The sequence below is a fragment of the Ruditapes philippinarum genome, unplaced genomic scaffold, assembly GCF_026571515.1.
Source record: "Ruditapes philippinarum isolate M1 unplaced genomic scaffold, ASM2657151v2 ctg9019_1_1_1_1, whole genome shotgun sequence".
NCBI classification, from domain to species: domain Eukaryota; kingdom Metazoa; phylum Mollusca; class Bivalvia; order Venerida; family Veneridae; genus Ruditapes; species Ruditapes philippinarum.
In genome coordinates, this window is record NW_026856487.1 from 32783 (window position 1) to 49475 (window position 16693).

At 34.5% G+C, this 16693-nt stretch overlaps 1 protein-coding gene across 1 annotated transcript; it reads left to right on the forward strand.

Moving 5' to 3' along the window:
- The first annotated feature begins 2812 nt into the window (after positions 1–2812).
- Positions 2813–16357, forward strand: LOC132746707 (sodium- and chloride-dependent glycine transporter 1-like). Its single transcript, XM_060735923.1, has 13 exons — positions 2813–2843; positions 3683–3814; positions 4241–4559; positions 9174–9306; positions 9925–10059; positions 10442–10545; positions 11283–11407; positions 12469–12581; positions 13265–13396; positions 14005–14104; positions 14449–14549; positions 15063–15230; positions 15603–16357. Exons 1-13 carry the CDS (start codon positions 2813–2815, stop codon positions 15792–15794), a joined length of 1785 nt encoding a protein of 594 aa, XP_060591906.1. The 3' UTR covers positions 15795–16357.
- Positions 16358–16693: the final 336 nt, after the last annotated feature.

Consider the following 16693-nt stretch of genomic DNA (forward strand, 5'->3'; position numbering starts at 1 on the left):
CATGTATTACATTCTGGAATGAATATATTAAAACATTAGGCGCCAAAATTAAGAGTTGAATAAATTGTCGTAAAAACAGCAAGTCCATCCAAAATATATATTGACACAATGTCATGTAAAGCAAGTTCGGGTGCTACTATGTGTTTATACATGAAATACATCCCTGACGAGGGAATCATAAGCAGAAGTACTTCTGGTTTTGTTGTTGTTGTTGTTTTGTTTGTGGTGGTCTTTTAAAAAATTTTTTTTTGTTTTGTTTTGTTTTTGGGGGTTTTTTTTGTTGTTGTTTTTTGTTGTTGTTGTTGTTTTGTTCCACACTGGCACTGTATGAACGGTTATCCTCCACCATTCTTCATATATATCATTCTTTTTTCACAAAAAGAAAATACAGAAGGGCCTCTATATATCAAGTGACAATTTACAACGATCAATATAAGCAAGTAAACAAAATAGAAGCATGCAGATTATTCATAATTTACAATCAAATGTGTACGGGCTTTTAATAAATAGGTCCTTTAAATCAAGATTTTTATCTGAATCTTTTAACGATCGTTTATGTAAATATTGATTATGGCACAAGTAGCGTTTTTTAGTACGCAAGTTGTGTTATGGTTCCTGGCCCTCATACTTGTTCATTTATTATGTTGTCTTACAGTACTTCTCGTCTTTTCCCTTGCATAGTCACGTTTTTAGTTTTCTTCTGTCGTGTTACCATATACCGTTGTCTTGTTATCATATGTCGCCTGTCTTGTTATCACACACAATCCATCGTGTTATTACATTCTGCCCATCGTGTTATCACATAACGCCCGTCGTGTTATCACATACTGCCCACCGTGTTATCACATACTGCCCGCCGTGTTATCAAATACTGCCCGCCGTGTTATCACATACTTACCGTCGTGTTATCACATACTGCCCGCCGTGTTATTGCATACTTTCCGCCGTGTTATCACATACTGCCCGCCGTGTTATTGCATACTGCCCGTCGTGTTTTTGCTTACCGCCCGTCGTGTTTTTTCATACCGCCCTCGTGTTATTGCATACCGCCCGTCGTGTTATTGCATACCGCCCGTCGTTTTGTTTGTTAACCGCCCGCCGTGTTATCACACACCATCCGCCGTGTTATAACAAAACGCATTCTCTCTTCGTGTTCACGAGTAAGCATTCGAGTTTTAAATATTGTTCCTAGCCAGAAAAGCAATCGGTGGACATTTGCGTGTTTTCATATTTAGTTCGGGGACATTACAGTTATCTACTTTATGCAAACGCGTTTTCTCTAATTGTTTCCTTAGAAATTTGTCAAGAACATAATTTGTCGCAACGCAGCTAAATATAGCACTTGCTGCCACTAAATGTCGCACCATTGCAACCGCCGCTAAATGTCGCAAAATCTTCTGCCAAGATTCATAAGTTAACTGCAGGTATTAGATAACAATAAACATTGAGTAAATGTCTAACTTTTGGGCCGATAATGTATCGGCTGAAAATGAAAGATGCTTTTTAAAGTTGATTGGTCTTCAATGGGTGCATCTTCAAGAAATATTTCAAATTTTGATAAAAACAATGTAGAAACGTTTCGTCTGGTTCATTAGTTGTATTTTGCATATAAATTGTATTTTGTATATTATAATATAAATAATTCTTAGGCTTTTGAAACTCCTAAACAGTAGAAACAAGATCATGATAATGTTTTTATTTCTCCTAATAAGACTTTTAAAACTCGTTATTATCAGATAACCACCAGACGATTACGTAGCAATTAAAACATTGTATTTTATTCGAAATTTTCGGCCATGCGACCACATACATGCATCGAGGACATATTAAAAGGAAAGTGACCGTGCGACCACATACACGCATCACAGCATTCCCCTTCTCTTAAGTGAAAGGGACAAAGAGTTATCCGCCCTTTTATTAAAGGGAAGAGCAAAAATATGCCATTTGCTTATTGCAATCGATAAGAAGGCTAATTTTTATAAATATTTCTTGAATTGGTTTATATACAACAAAAGTATCGCAAAACAATCCGTGTATAACGTAACGTCCTTTTAAGTCCGCTATGAAATTTTAAAAAAAGATCATATATAATTTCATGGAAATTTTGAGCTTAATGTTTTTCTACTTTCATTCTATTGACTTAAATGTTTTTCTACTTTCATTCTATGTATGTAACAAAATTATTTAATTTTGAAAACTTTTCAAAAATGTTATATATGGATAAAGTATTGGAGATAAATTTCACACTTTGTATTCAAATATTACTTATGGGCATTCTTGTCAAAATTCGCATTTCATTTCTATATACGACGTTATGCTACTTGTAATAGAAAAGGTAACGTGATGGGCATCCCGAAAAAATATACTGACCATTCTGACACTGGTAAGGCTGTACATATTTGCAAGTGTTATCTTACCTGCTGAATTTGTAAAATGTTCACTTTTTTAAAACTGTCTATCAATCTGGGAATATCAAAATAGAAATTTCTAAAGTCAGTCAGCCATAACTACACAGCCGGTTCAGTCTGCAGGGATGTGCAGCCTGGCATACATGTATCTCTTATGTTTCAAATTTAAAGGAATGAATGGCCTTCTAAATATAAAAAAAACTATTCCGTACCATCTAAAGCGGAGTCTTACCTGTAGCGTTATAATTTATTCATTCAGAATCTTGTTACATATATCAATTACTTTCTAGAATATCAAAGTTAACATCTAAATATTAAAACCTACGCCGTACCATGCATCTGAAGCGCAATCATATTATGTTTTATGTATTGTGACACTACGTTCATTTAGACACAGCGAAAATATGGTATACGGTTTGGCACCCGCAATGCCCCGTATGTTACAGTTTGGCACGAGGAATATCCCGTATGTTTCCTTTTTTCTATATAATATTATACAAATAAGAGACAGACCATTCTTAGTAATATACTGCAGATTAATAAAATCTTACGTTAGCCTTTGTTATTAATTGAAAAGCAAAAAAAAAGTATTGTTTATCTTGAAGATAATTGCAAAGTAATAAGTTCATCATTGACGATAAGAGCAGTTGAATAAAATTTATTGTAAGCCTTGGCTATTGATTGTAGAGTAATGCAAACGATCGTGTTATAAGCTGCAGAGAGTCTTGCTTAATTAATTGCAAAGATATCTACATATACTACTCAAAATTTGATAGGGATCACTTATTCGATTATATATTTTTATGGGTATACAACAATTAATTACATGCAGCTATATGACGTATTTTGATAATTTTGATATGAAAGTGTATTAATTTGTTGGGTTTTTTTGTTACTGAAGCGTGAAAACGGTGTAACTGGTTAAGGGTGGCTTTTTAGGTTTTTTGTGATGGGTGATACAAGTGGAATGAATTTGAAAGTGAGCCAAATGTGTAAAGATGTTGTCAATATCGTGTGTGGTGCCCATTTGCGTTGATTACGGACCGACACCGTCTCCTCCTGCTATTGATAAGCCCGTGTATGGCGTATTGTGGGGTTCGAACCCACTCCTCTAAGAGGGTCTGTTAAGCTCCTTGATGGTGGTTGGCTTTACTGGGCAAGGTGCAAGTTTAATATCGCGGAAAAAATTCATGTAAAAGCGTACGCCTTAATTTTAACCGAAGGCTTCAAACCATCTAAGTATATATATAGTATACATATTATTTCACTTTCAGGTGCATTCCTGATCCCCATCATAATATTCAACGTATTTGGGGCAATCCCAATTGTGTATCTTGAAATGATCATGGGACAATACTCCCAATCTGGGGCAATACCGGTGTGGAACGTGTGCCCGCTGCTTAAAGGTAAGTCCCGTTTTACCTTAATATTTGTCTAAACGGTATTTCTACGGTGTTTTATGCTTTGAACAGTATAATCTCTGCAGAGCAATTCTCTTTTGGGGACAAAGATTTTGGTTGAATTTGTTAGGAAACGTTACTCTAGGCAACATTTATACTGTAAGAGATTACAGCGGGCCACTCAGCAATTGTTGAAGTGTAATTAGAAAATATTGCAGAAGAGACTTTTTTCCCAAAGACTTGATATCTGCTCTATGCCGAAAGAATGTTCAGATGGTCTCATGTTAAATGGTTACGAGTTATACAAGTGTCCTGTAAGTTGACCTTGCATCGAAAAGGAAGAAAACAATTTCTGTTTAACAGCCTCATTCGTTAAATGTTCTACATATTATAAACATAATGCCGATTATTGGTTTCAACTTTTGTTGGCAGGAGTAGGCTATGGCACAGTGATATCTACGTTCTTGTTTTCCATCTACTATGGTGTCGTTATCTGCTGGATGCTGTTCTACTTCATCCATTCCTTCTTTCCAACACTGCCTTGGACCACGTGCAACAACGAATGGAACGTTCAGGAAGCGGAAGTTTGCATTCCTCGCACAGGCGCAGCGCCAAGCGGAACAACATCCGGAAAGGATACACTTTTGGACAATGTAACGACAATGTTCACTACATCGTCATCAACGGCGATGTCTGTGGTTTCGAACGTTACTGAATTAAAGAAAAGTACGTCTGCAGAGCAATTTCTAAGGTAAGGACTGAGTGAGAACATTTTAGTTGTTGTTTTCATTGTTTAAATCGTTGCTTCAAAGCCCTTAATTTGGACATGACATTTTGCATCATGTGTATTCCTTTCCCTGGAAGTCAGACTATATAGTCGTCATATTACATTGGTTTATGAACAAAAAATTCTAGTCATTCATTTAACGCATTTAAATCCTTATAATATATTATAAACAATGCACTCAAATCATTTTCTTGTTTCTTTTACTTTTTGTTTGTCATAAAACGAACAGGATATTCTGAACATAAACAACATTGTAAATATGAGGTTTGTTGTGAATTTGAATGAATATAATTATGTAAGAAAAAGAATTGTTCACTTGTGGTTTTGCTTGTTTCTCAATTTGGTTGATGATGTTTTATGCGGTTGTTTTTGTTTTGTTTTTCAGAAAAGAAAATGTTATTTATGGTTATAATGAGTAGAGTACACAAATTTATAATAATTCTAGATAATAATATCCTGGAAAAAAAGAAATAATTTCAGTTTATTATCCGATTGGAGATTTACAAGGGTAATCCATATGTAATGCAATACGAAGTCTTTCTAATTTAGCTCGTGACGCTATGCTTCAAAGATACAAAATTCATGTGTGTAGTCAACGTACCGATTCAAAAAATGATTTTATTTACATTTAAAACTACCTGACACGAGTAACTTCATGACAAATATGGCGCTCACTTAAGTTTTGAAATACAGGCTTACAGAAAACACCATACAGCTATTGGCAAAACATAAGCATGACTAAGATGCCAGACTTTCACTTACCCAGATCGCAGAGATATCATAAGGGTCAACTTATTCGATTCTGAAGAATCACTTGAAAGTAAGGCGAATTACTGCCAGATGGATACCATATTTGCTAACACCAGTCTGACCAGGAAAAGGAGCGAGTTAAATGCGCTTGAAATTTACTGGAAATGTTTCCTAAATATGACAGGTGCCGTAGACTGGTAATGAACGCTGCTTTCACTATTTTACTCAGCTTTGCAAGATTAACAAAAAGATTTGCGCCAACAAACATTTTCGTTGACCATGCATTGCCAAGCGATTGACAAGTGTAAAGAAATTTATGTACGTTATTTCTTTAAATACCCGTGGAACTGTTGTCCAAATATATGTTTCTAGAGGCCGTACTGTCATATCCGAGAATTAAAGAGATGACGTGTAAAGAAAAATTGAAAACACTTAAATACAATAACAGTGTGGCCATACCACGTGACTATGACGTCATTTTCGGCATCATTTCCAAGACAAATGTTGCTCGATTCGGATAACAAAATAGCCGTAAATATTTTATTTCTGTACCAATTTCTTTGGGATATGCACCAGTCTACGGGGGAAAATATAAGCTTTCCACAGAATATTGGATCTTCGTCAGTTTATAAGCCGTTTTATCAAACACTTTGCATAACCTTGGAAGTTGCTTGTATTTGAGCGGGCTTCAGTTGCAAGCTATTTCGTTTTCTGGCGTTATCTGGTCTACGCCATGATTTAAAGCCAGATTTAAATCAACCGGGAGTACGGAATAAAACTCTACCTAAATATGTTCATATTTTTATTATGAATGACATAAATCTTACATTTTCCTTCAATTGTCAATTCTGGCACCTGTTCCAAGTCGAAAAAAAAGGACTACAGTTTAAAGCAGATTTTAGAACCCGTTGCAAATGCAAAGCAACATGCCTACCGTTCTCTTTCTATAATTATGTTAACCATGAAAAACATTTTATATTTTATTTACTATTATACGATTTACATAAACACAAATGAATATTTAAATGATTTTTACTCGCTGCGCTATAAGTGATTTTAAAAGTCGTAAAAAGCATTTGTAAAGAATATAATCATTTTCTCTTTCACGGTAATGATTATGAAAAATCTATTAGTGTCATGAAGCAATACTAAACGTGGAATATTCAAAATAGAGAGAAAACAGAAACTCTAAATATCGCAAAAAACGGCCAAATTGAAAATGTTGCAGGCTCGGTTTGACTTAGCTAGCCTGTCCAATGAACGTGCACATTCAGGATCACTTCCATTTGTATACTGTGAAAAGGGAACTTTACGCCTCAACGCGGCAATTTTCAAGTCAAATGTTATTCTTTTGAAAAGAGTTATTTATACGTATAACCATATATACTCGTATATACTTGGTAAAGAACCTGTAGCAATGTTTTAGTATGATATATTCAGCTTTTTAACACAGTGGCACTCGTTGATAAAAATATTTTTACATCCTGTTTTCATACCCACGGTAACCGTTTCTCGTGAACTGGATATAACTTCGTTCACTTAGGAACACTAAACACTATTTATTTTATTATTGCATTTATTTCTGTTAATAAACTGCATATCTGACAAATTTAGTTAATTATATCAGTCAACCCAGCTTTATCAGAGAGCTCACTATAATACACATTGTAATAAAGAGAGGAAGGGAACGGAATATTTATGGTTTGAAAACATTTAAATCGAGTAGAATGTTTTAACAATAATGTCTCTTTCAACTAAATAAAAACGATAGGGCTATTTGGGACTATTTCTTATCGATGTGGTCATTGGCTGTAAATACATGGATTATTACACGCGGCATGACATGCAGATGTCCTCAACATGATTTTTGTAGCACTTTAAGATTTAAAAAAGGACCACATATTAAAATCTAAAACATGATAAACATAATGCATTTGCCAAATAAGTGAATTATCTGATATGTAAATAAAGAAGTAAGTCATTTGACAGTTGAAGTATAAAAATTGAATATACTCTTCAAAAGTAATCGTAATTTTACTTAGTTTATGTTAGCTATCAATTATTCAATGGACGCATCAGTGTCATATGGACCCCAGTTATAGATCTTGCCGGTGTTGCTATTACAGATCTTAATGTAAATATTCATATAATTATTGATAATCATTGTTATTTCCGTCTTTTTGATGTTTTGTTTTGTAAAATCATTTATCTGTTTACTATTTTTTACTTTGTTTATTCCACATGGTCTCCATTCTCGCTCTTTATTGATGATGAAAGTGCTTATAGTTTAATTAGCATAAAATGTCAACGTCATGTTAATGCGCGTGGCAATTAGATTCTTGATTTTGATACTGATTAATGTGCATAGTACTTCAAACTGTGATTTCGTTTATCAAACTCTATAGAAATTTATAATACGGCAATTCCAAATATATACCTTTTAAAAGTCTCTCTTTTGACGACAGAAGAACCTATTCGTCACATTCACGTGTGTCAGTGTTTGTCAGTTACTCTTTACAAAAAATAGAATGAAAAAAATTACCTTATAACTTTACAACACTCGCGTTAAAGTGTAACAATTTCCGTAGCATACAAAAGTTTTTTTGTTTTTTTTTATTTTAACTCTTTCTCTCACTAAGAGCACATATATTTCTTATCAATTTCTCCATTGTGAAATAGAATAAAACACATTTTAACTACAGGATAAGATGAGCAATACTTCAAACATCTTCAAAACGAAACCAAAAATATTATTTTTCGACAGGACTAAATCTACGTGTCGTGCACTATTGCGATACATGTAAGTGTAATTGCTTTAAGAAACATTAGTTTTTTTTCCACAATCTCTCTGTGAAAGATCAACAATAAAAAACTAAATTGTAGAAAGAGTACGGTAGGCATGATGCTTTGCATTTGCAACAGATTCTAAAATCTGCTTTAAACTGTAGTCCTTTTTTTCGACTTGGAACAGGTGCCAGAATTGACAATTGAAGAAAAATGTAAGATTTATGTCATTCATAATAAAAATATGAACATATTTAGGTAGAGTTTTGCCTTCCGTACTCCCGGTTGATGTAAACCTGACTTTTTAATCATGGCGTACACCAGATAACGCCAGAAAACGAAAGAGCTTGCAACTGAAGCCCGCTCAAATACAAGCAACTTCCAAGGTTATGCAAAGTGTTTGATAAAACGGCTTATAAACTGACGACGATCCAATATTCTTTGGAAAGCTTATATTTTTCCCCGTAGACTGGTGTATATCCCAAAGAAATTGGCACAGACATAAAATATTTACGGCTATTTTCAATTCCGAATCGAGCAACATTTGTCTTGGAAATGATGCCGAAAATGACGTCATAGTCACGTGGTATGGCCACACTGAATAAAGTTGGTCCTTCGACTGGTATGAAAGGCTTATATATTCCGCACAAAGAAGCTACTGTAATTGATTATATTTTTGAAGAAAAAACGAGTGACTGTCCTTCAACATCCGCCATAGTCTCTACACTTGGCACCCCTGTGACTTCTTCCTCTTTCCTAAACTGAAAAACATCCTGCAGGGCATGGTTATAAGGGTATAATTGGACTTGGGGCGGCAATTTTCAGTTATTGAAAAGTATGCCTAAGGAGGACTGTGTTGAATTAAAAGATTAAACGTCTGAAACTTTGCTTTCCTCTGGAGATTGTTTCGAAAAGGTTGAAATAAAAAATTGTAAAATATTTGCTCTTTTGTTAAATTTATTGACCATATTGCATTACATGTTGACCCAGTCTCGTATTCCTGCTATAAAAAGTATTTGAAGCATGCATAGTTACTTTGTTTAGATACAAGGCTTTGGATATGACGGATGGTTTAGATGAATTAGGCTCCATCAATTGGCCGCTTCTAGGATGTCTTGCTGCCATAGAAGTTTTATGCTTCCTTTGTATATTTAAAGGAGTCAAACTAACCGGTAAGGTACGTAAAAATGTATTTTTATTTGTTTGTTTGTTTGGGCGCGTACCATGACGGTATCGGTCATATAGCGACGACCAGGAAAGAGGATTTTAGCTAAACCTCGGCTGTTACATACTTCGAAGCAACACCAGGGTTTAAACCATCGCACCTGCTGGAGAAATGCATAGACTCCAGTTATCCGAACGCATTTAGTCGCCTCTTACGATCACGCAGGCCGGGGATAAATGGTGGAGGAATTCTTATACCTCAAACATGGAAGGCAACCCTCAACCACAAGGGACTCTTTATAAATAAGTAGATCTCTATCAAAAAAGTAGGTTTTATTTCGCTGCTGTTGTTGTTGTTGATGATGATGATGATGGTGTTGTTATCATCGTCGTCGCTGCAGCTTCGGCTGCTACTTCCGTTGTTGTTGTTGTTGTCATCGTCGTCGTTATCCTCATCATCGCTGCTGCTGCTGCCGCCGCCGTCGTCTTTGTCTTTGCTTTTGCTATTTTTTAGTTGACTGGTTGTAAAACATACATAACATAGTTTCCTATACTTTTATGAAAATGAAATAAAAATGCTAAAACATTTCGGCGTGTCAAACATTTTATAACGATGTTTATCATTTAACAGGTAGTATACTTTACTGTCCTTGGACCATTCGTTTTACTTGCCATCTTTCTTGTAAGAGGGGCCATTTTACCGGGAGCAGAAATTGGTATCAAATATTATCTTACTCCTGACCTTAGCAAACTGACAGAAACCAAAGTGAGTATTTTGTCTTCACTTTCTATCAAAAGATTCTTAATTAACACTACATAAGCTTTTAGCAATATTTCATAAGTTGCTTCATTTTCTTTCCTTCCTTTAAAACCACAGCGGTCAACTAAATTTTATTCTACATATGCATCCAATCTTTGGTAAAGAATATGCTTATAAAAATGTTAAACTTATGTTGATAATAAGATACATATTTTCTTTATGTGGCCTTGGAAATATAGGCTTTTCACTAAATATGTTTATTCATGTTTTTGTTCCTACAAATGTGCGTGCGTGCGCGCGCGTGCGTGCGTGCGTGTGTTTTAATGGAATTTTCAACATGATTATTATACGTACTTCTATAATAATTAAATTCTTGGAAATGATTTAGATATGGGCTGAAGCTTGTATGCAAGTTTTTGTTTCGGTCGGACCTGGCTTTGGCGGAATGATCACCTTCGCCAGTTACAACAAGTTTACCAACAACTGTATGAGGTAATTTGTTTCACTGTACATCGTCTTATGATTCCTTAAAATGGGCAATCATTCATGTTCGTAGTGAGATGGTAAATAAACATGCGTGCTTTTGCGTTCCCTTGGCAACTAAGTGAATACACTACCGTTTAGAAAATTCGACCGAATATAAATTATACTGTGTCCCTATTTCGTCCATTTTTAATTTTGCTAGTAAAATCCGTTAGAATGGCGCCTTTTTAAGTGTCTTTGTTGACAAGTGAAGGCGATGATTGTCGTGTGGTAGTGAACGAAATAGAACACCGTAGAATTAGCCGATTTGAGCATGCTACACTATAACAATTTTGTATGAAAAGTAGACGTAAGTAGTTGGATGCTTAAAAAATTTTGTTTTTAATTTCTACAAAAAGTAACAAATATTTGATGAATTTAAATGTTTATATTGCATCTTATTCTTATGATTGTATCACACATCAATGAATAGAGCCTGTAATATATCCCTCCTACCTTTCATTTCCAGTTTTCTGTTACAGTCTTTAACTTTAAAAAAAAATGGACAAATTGAAAAAAGTCACGAATGAAGGTACTATCAGCGCTTTGATTAATAAGCTAAAACGGTTTCCGGTGATAGTCACTTTTCATATCATGCCAATGACGGGGAAAATATATAGAGTTATCCCACTGTGGGCGCCCGGGAAAAAAATACATCCAATTTGCAAAACTTTCACATGTTCAAGTTTTCGTCATTCGTTTTTCAGGGATGCGATTTTAGTTTGTTTAATGGATTTGCTGGCCGGTTTTTCCGGAGGCTTCGTTATCTTCTCGGTACTCGGACACGTGTCACATGAAACTGGAATTGACATCAAAAGCTTTAATCAGTCAGGTATTTCTGTCAGTCATTTATGCTTTGACATTTTCAGGAGTTGCGAGTTTTTGTACCCGCAAGAAATGACATACAATGTCTTACATTTCTTCCAAACTTGAGGCTTTTATAAGTTGTAGTTTAATACTCAGAATCGTCAACGTTCTTCTTCTTCTGTATATTATACTTTAATCTAGATAGCCGAGTTATGTAATGGACTTTTGTAATGAATGGCATAGTCTGTAGATATGGAATTCGTGTCCAGAAATGTGTTACGAATATGTTACAGCGCATGCGTTTTACTTCCAGGACACACATAGTTTAGTAGTTTATTAAAGGAAAACCAAAATCTCTTATGCAAAAGAAACAGAAACGTTATTATTATTTCAACCGTAATAATACCTTTAATGTTTTTGGTATTGTTTTCAGCATTTATTTCGATATTTTCAGAGCATTTTCAAAACTTAAAACCTTGGCTATTTTTAATGGATAAATCAGATATCTAGGAGTTTTAGAATTTAAAGTTTAAGGATACTGTAAGAATGTATCTGGCAGTCAGCCTAAGGTATATTTGCAAATTTAGTTGGTAGCCATCCGGCAGGTCTATTTGCAAATTTAGCTAGTAGTCATCCTTTTGTCCGTCTGCAAATTTAGCTGGTAGTCATCCTATTGTCCGAATGTAAATTTAGCAGGTAGTCATCCTCTTTCCGTCTGCAAATTTAGCAGGTAGTCATCCCTATGTCCATTGCAAATTTAGAAGGTAGTTATCCTCTTGTCTATCTGTAAATTTAGCAGGTAGTCATCCTCTTGTCCATCTGTAAATTTAGCAGGTAGTCATCCCCATGTCCATTGCAAATTTAGCAGATAGTAATTATCTTGTACATCTGCAAAGTTAGCAGGTAGTCATCCTCTGATCCATCTACAAATTCAGCAGGTAGTCCTCCTATTGTCCATCTGCAAATTTAGCAAGAGGTAGTCTGACATCCTCATGTCCATTGCAAATTTATCGTTAAAACTGTTACCATACTTTACAAGTATATCTGAGAATAATATATTTCAGTTTCTTATTTTATTTCATACAGGGTACGGTTTAGGTTTTATCGCTTATCCTGAGGCGGCCAACTATTTACCTCCACCTCAACTCTGGTGTGCCTTATTCTTCTTTATGTCAATATTCCTGGGAATAGACTCTCAAGTAAGAAATAAAGCAACATTGTATGGTGAATAATAATTTCTGTTCGCAATGTATAGACAATATCATATTTTATTCCATTTGGATCCCTTTCTTCATTTTTAACGGACACGTTGGTTGCACTAAAAAGAAAAAAATCAAAGATGTATGCCAGGTACAGTTTTATATAGACATATATGCTGAATAAATACTTTGTAGTAGAATTTATTTAAACTTTGCCTGGTTTTCAAATATATTAAAGGCCCAATATGCCCAAGAAATCCATGTCTTTTTTAAGTATTTTGAAATGTTTAACATTTGTTTTATAATGTTTAAATAATGGATTTAGAGCATTTTAGATGTTTAACAACTGAAAAAGTAGCACAGAACTCACAGTCATGTGCCGTACAGGTAGCAAAATGTAAACAAAGTAATATTTTGACTTCCATACAAGATACTAAATCACTATCATTATACTAATTACCAACATAGCTAAAGATGCAAAAGATAGTTCATGTATGTAGAAAATAAATATAGATTTAGAAGCTGTTACAAGATGCAAAAAAAACAACAGAAATAAAAATAAAAGCATATCTTAGCCATAATGGGCCTTTATGCATGAATTTGGGTCACATAGCTCAGTTGTCTCTTCTGTTTCATTCCACGAACTGTCGATTGATTTATTCATGTCAAACAATTATTTATAGTTTCCAAACTACGAGATTGTCGTGACAGCAATTAAAGACGAGTTTAGCAAACGTTTACATGGAAAGACAACTCAGCTTACACTTATAGTAATTGTGTTAGCGTTCCTGCTCGCAATTCCTCAAGTCACAGGGGTAATTATAGCAAATCATAACTCATTCTTTGCGTTCAGTAACCAAATTTGTTGTCTATTCATCAGCAATACAATTTCATTCAAAGGTTTGACTAATGCCCTGGTATGAAATATTATCAAGTAAGCTCGTTCCAAATTAAGGCATTATTTTCAATGAACTACATAATTATAACAAATGTGAGTATATTTCAAAATCTTATCCGGATATATTGAAAACAATTACGAATTGTTTTGAGCGTTATTATGATAACGATGATGATGATGATGATGATGATGATGGTTATATCATGATGATGTTGATGACGATTGTGATGATGATGATGGCAACGACGACGTCGATCATCGGATGGTAGGTTAAGAATTGGTTTGAGCATATGATGATGATGATAATGATGACGAAGATGAGGATAATGATGATGACGACGATAATGATGATTGTGATGATAGTAATGATGATGATGGTAATGATGATAATGATGATGATGGTACGTGGTGATGAAGACGACGACGACTACTGTAATAATGATTTTGAAGATGATGATACTGACGACGAAGACGACGACGACGATGATGATGATGATGTTCATTATCTCCAGATTTTAACTACAGGGTGGTTACTATCTACTCACACTGTTGGACTGGTATGCGGCGACATTTTCTGTGACAATATTTGCTCTAATTGAGTTGTTAGTGATGGCATATGTCTACGGTGAGTATTACCAGAATATTAGAATATGTTATTTCAAAATAACAATTGTTGTAGTTTATCAAGTGAATATAATGAATATTTAGAAATATGTACATATTATCAGAGCGTGATTTATTTAATATCACTGTTAACTTAAAGTTCCACTTCATGTTTGTTACATTATGTAGAAACCCGTTGTTGAGTTGCCAACTTTAAATGTCTTTTTTTAATTTTAATTATTTGATATCTGGTTCTGATAATGTTTTGGCAGGGTAAGGAAACATTAGAAAGAAATTTGATAAATCACACTGTTAGCATAATTGTATAGGTCACGTGACATACAATATCTTTACATGCAATTAAAGGTATCAAAAGAGTTGATGCAAATATGCGGGAGATGACAGGAAAGGGGGTACCGTTGTTATTCAAAATTGCCTGGTGTGTTACAACTCCTTTACTTCTTGCGGTATGTTTTAAAGCATTCATACAAGTGCCTTTCCAACCGATTGGCAATTTACATTGCATCTGTTGACGTCATTGGCAGCCAAACTTTTATACTTTTAAGCAGATGCCCCTGGCAACCAATAAGTTATGCTTTACTGCAGATGGCATTGACAACCAATATTTTATGCATCAATGCAGATATGATGTAATAGGAAACGTTAATACAGATGTCATTGCCGAGCAATATTTTATGCATTACTGCATGTGCAATGGGCAACCTTCATGCGGTAATGCATATGTGGCCAGCAATATTTTATGCATTAATGCAACTGCTATTGGCAACCAATGTTACATGTATAAATGCAAATACTATTGGCAACTGATATGTTATGCATTTATGCAGATGTCACTGGTGGTCAATCAATTACGTAGGTATCATTAGAAGAAAACACATGCCATAGTTAGCCAATTTGTATGTTATAGGCCCATTGACTCATTAAAGCTCAAGCCTTTAAACATGTGAATTTTATTCAAGGTCACCCTCGGTTTCACCGTATACACCTATGAACCACCTTCATACGGCAGTTACGAGTACGAGCAATGGCATATCGGATTAGGATGGTGTATCGCTGCCTTTTCCCTCGCCCCTATACCAATATACGTCATCTATAGACTATACAAAACACCAGGGACATTATTTGAGGTAAAAGTTACTGCTGAACTTATTTTCTTTCTGTGATATATTGTTTGTTATATTGTCTGTGATATATTGTTTGTTATATTGTCTGTGATATATTGGTTGTTATATTGTATTGTTAGTTTGTTTTAGTCTTAATAGAAGTCATGGGACAAATTCTTTTCTTGTGAACTTTTTAATAAGTAGACATGTTGGTTTGAAGAGAATTTAGATCCATTTTTGTTTAGGAAAATAGTTAACACAAGTAGTTTGCCGTATAACATACTGAAATATTAATTATCCTATTAACGGATGGATATATATCTAATACAATTCTTTTGAAAACATCTACATTATTACTTGAAATTATAAAGAAAATTTCTTCTTTTTTTTCCACAGAGGCTGAAAATAAACTTACGCCCAAATGAGCTATGGGGCCCACCAGAAGAAATAAGAAATCCGGAAATCATCCCACAAGAAAAACTTTGGGGACCAGCATTTACCGGAAATGACGACATCAAAACCGATACTTCAAAATCTCCCGACAAAATTGACGGACTTGACAATCCGTCATTTCAAACAAAACTATAATTGAATTATTGAAATTCACGCATGTTTATTGTACTCTCTAACAATGTACTTTTCGTGTGACATTGGTACTGGTGTAATACAAAATGGTACTGGTGTAAAACAAAATGGTACTGGTGTAAAAATATTGTTTTCGTTTTGTACATGTGTGGAGAACAAGATGCAAAATATGTATTACAAAATGTATATGACAACTCCGGAAATACTATTGTCACGATATAGACACGTGACGTCACTTTCTAAATAACTCAACACAAAGGTGAAAGTCGTAATAAAGTTAACAAATTTAAACCAAGAATTGAGTTCAACATGTAATGGTCGAAGATAAACAAGAATTATAACTTATACATTAAATCATTTTCAAATGTTCTACGCAGGTTACCATTGTTAACTCTAACCTCACACAAGAAATGTCATATAACCAATTGTAAATATTTACTAGCGGCTTTGCATCAGAAATATTGCTTATAATCTGTATTAATAATTCTTCAAATGTTGCCTTAAACCTTGAATTAAATTTGCTTAAATATTGCACAATGACATCTTAGTTGTCAACTTTTCTAACTTAGATAACGGCATAAATGTCTTTCCATAGTTTAGATATGCACAAGAGCAAACTTTTTTAAAGTAATAGCGCACCAGTAAACCGTGACTGAAATATGGAAGCGAGATTCTGACCAAGAACAAAAATATCTAGCTTTGGCACGTCAAATTATTTCGAGTATATATGGACCTATGTAAAGCTCTGTAGTCATTCTTATTAAGATATAATAATAAGCCGCAACACGACAAAACCAACATAATGGGTTTGCGACCAGCATGGATCCAGACCAGCCTGCGCATCCGCGCAGTCTGATCAGGATCCATGCTGTTCGCTATCAGTTTCTCTACTTAAAGTAAAA

Coding starts and splice junctions, on each gene's coding strand:
- LOC132746707 (XM_060735923.1), top strand. CDS start 2,813: ATGGTATACGGTTTGGCACCCGCAATGCCCC. Junction 12,582..13,264: donor TCCTGGGAATAGACTCTCAA/GTAAGAAATAAA, acceptor AATTATTTATAG/TTTCCAAACTACGAGATTGT. Junction 13,397..14,004: donor CAATTCCTCAAGTCACAGGG/GTAATTATAGCA, acceptor TTTTAACTACAG/GGTGGTTACTATCTACTCAC.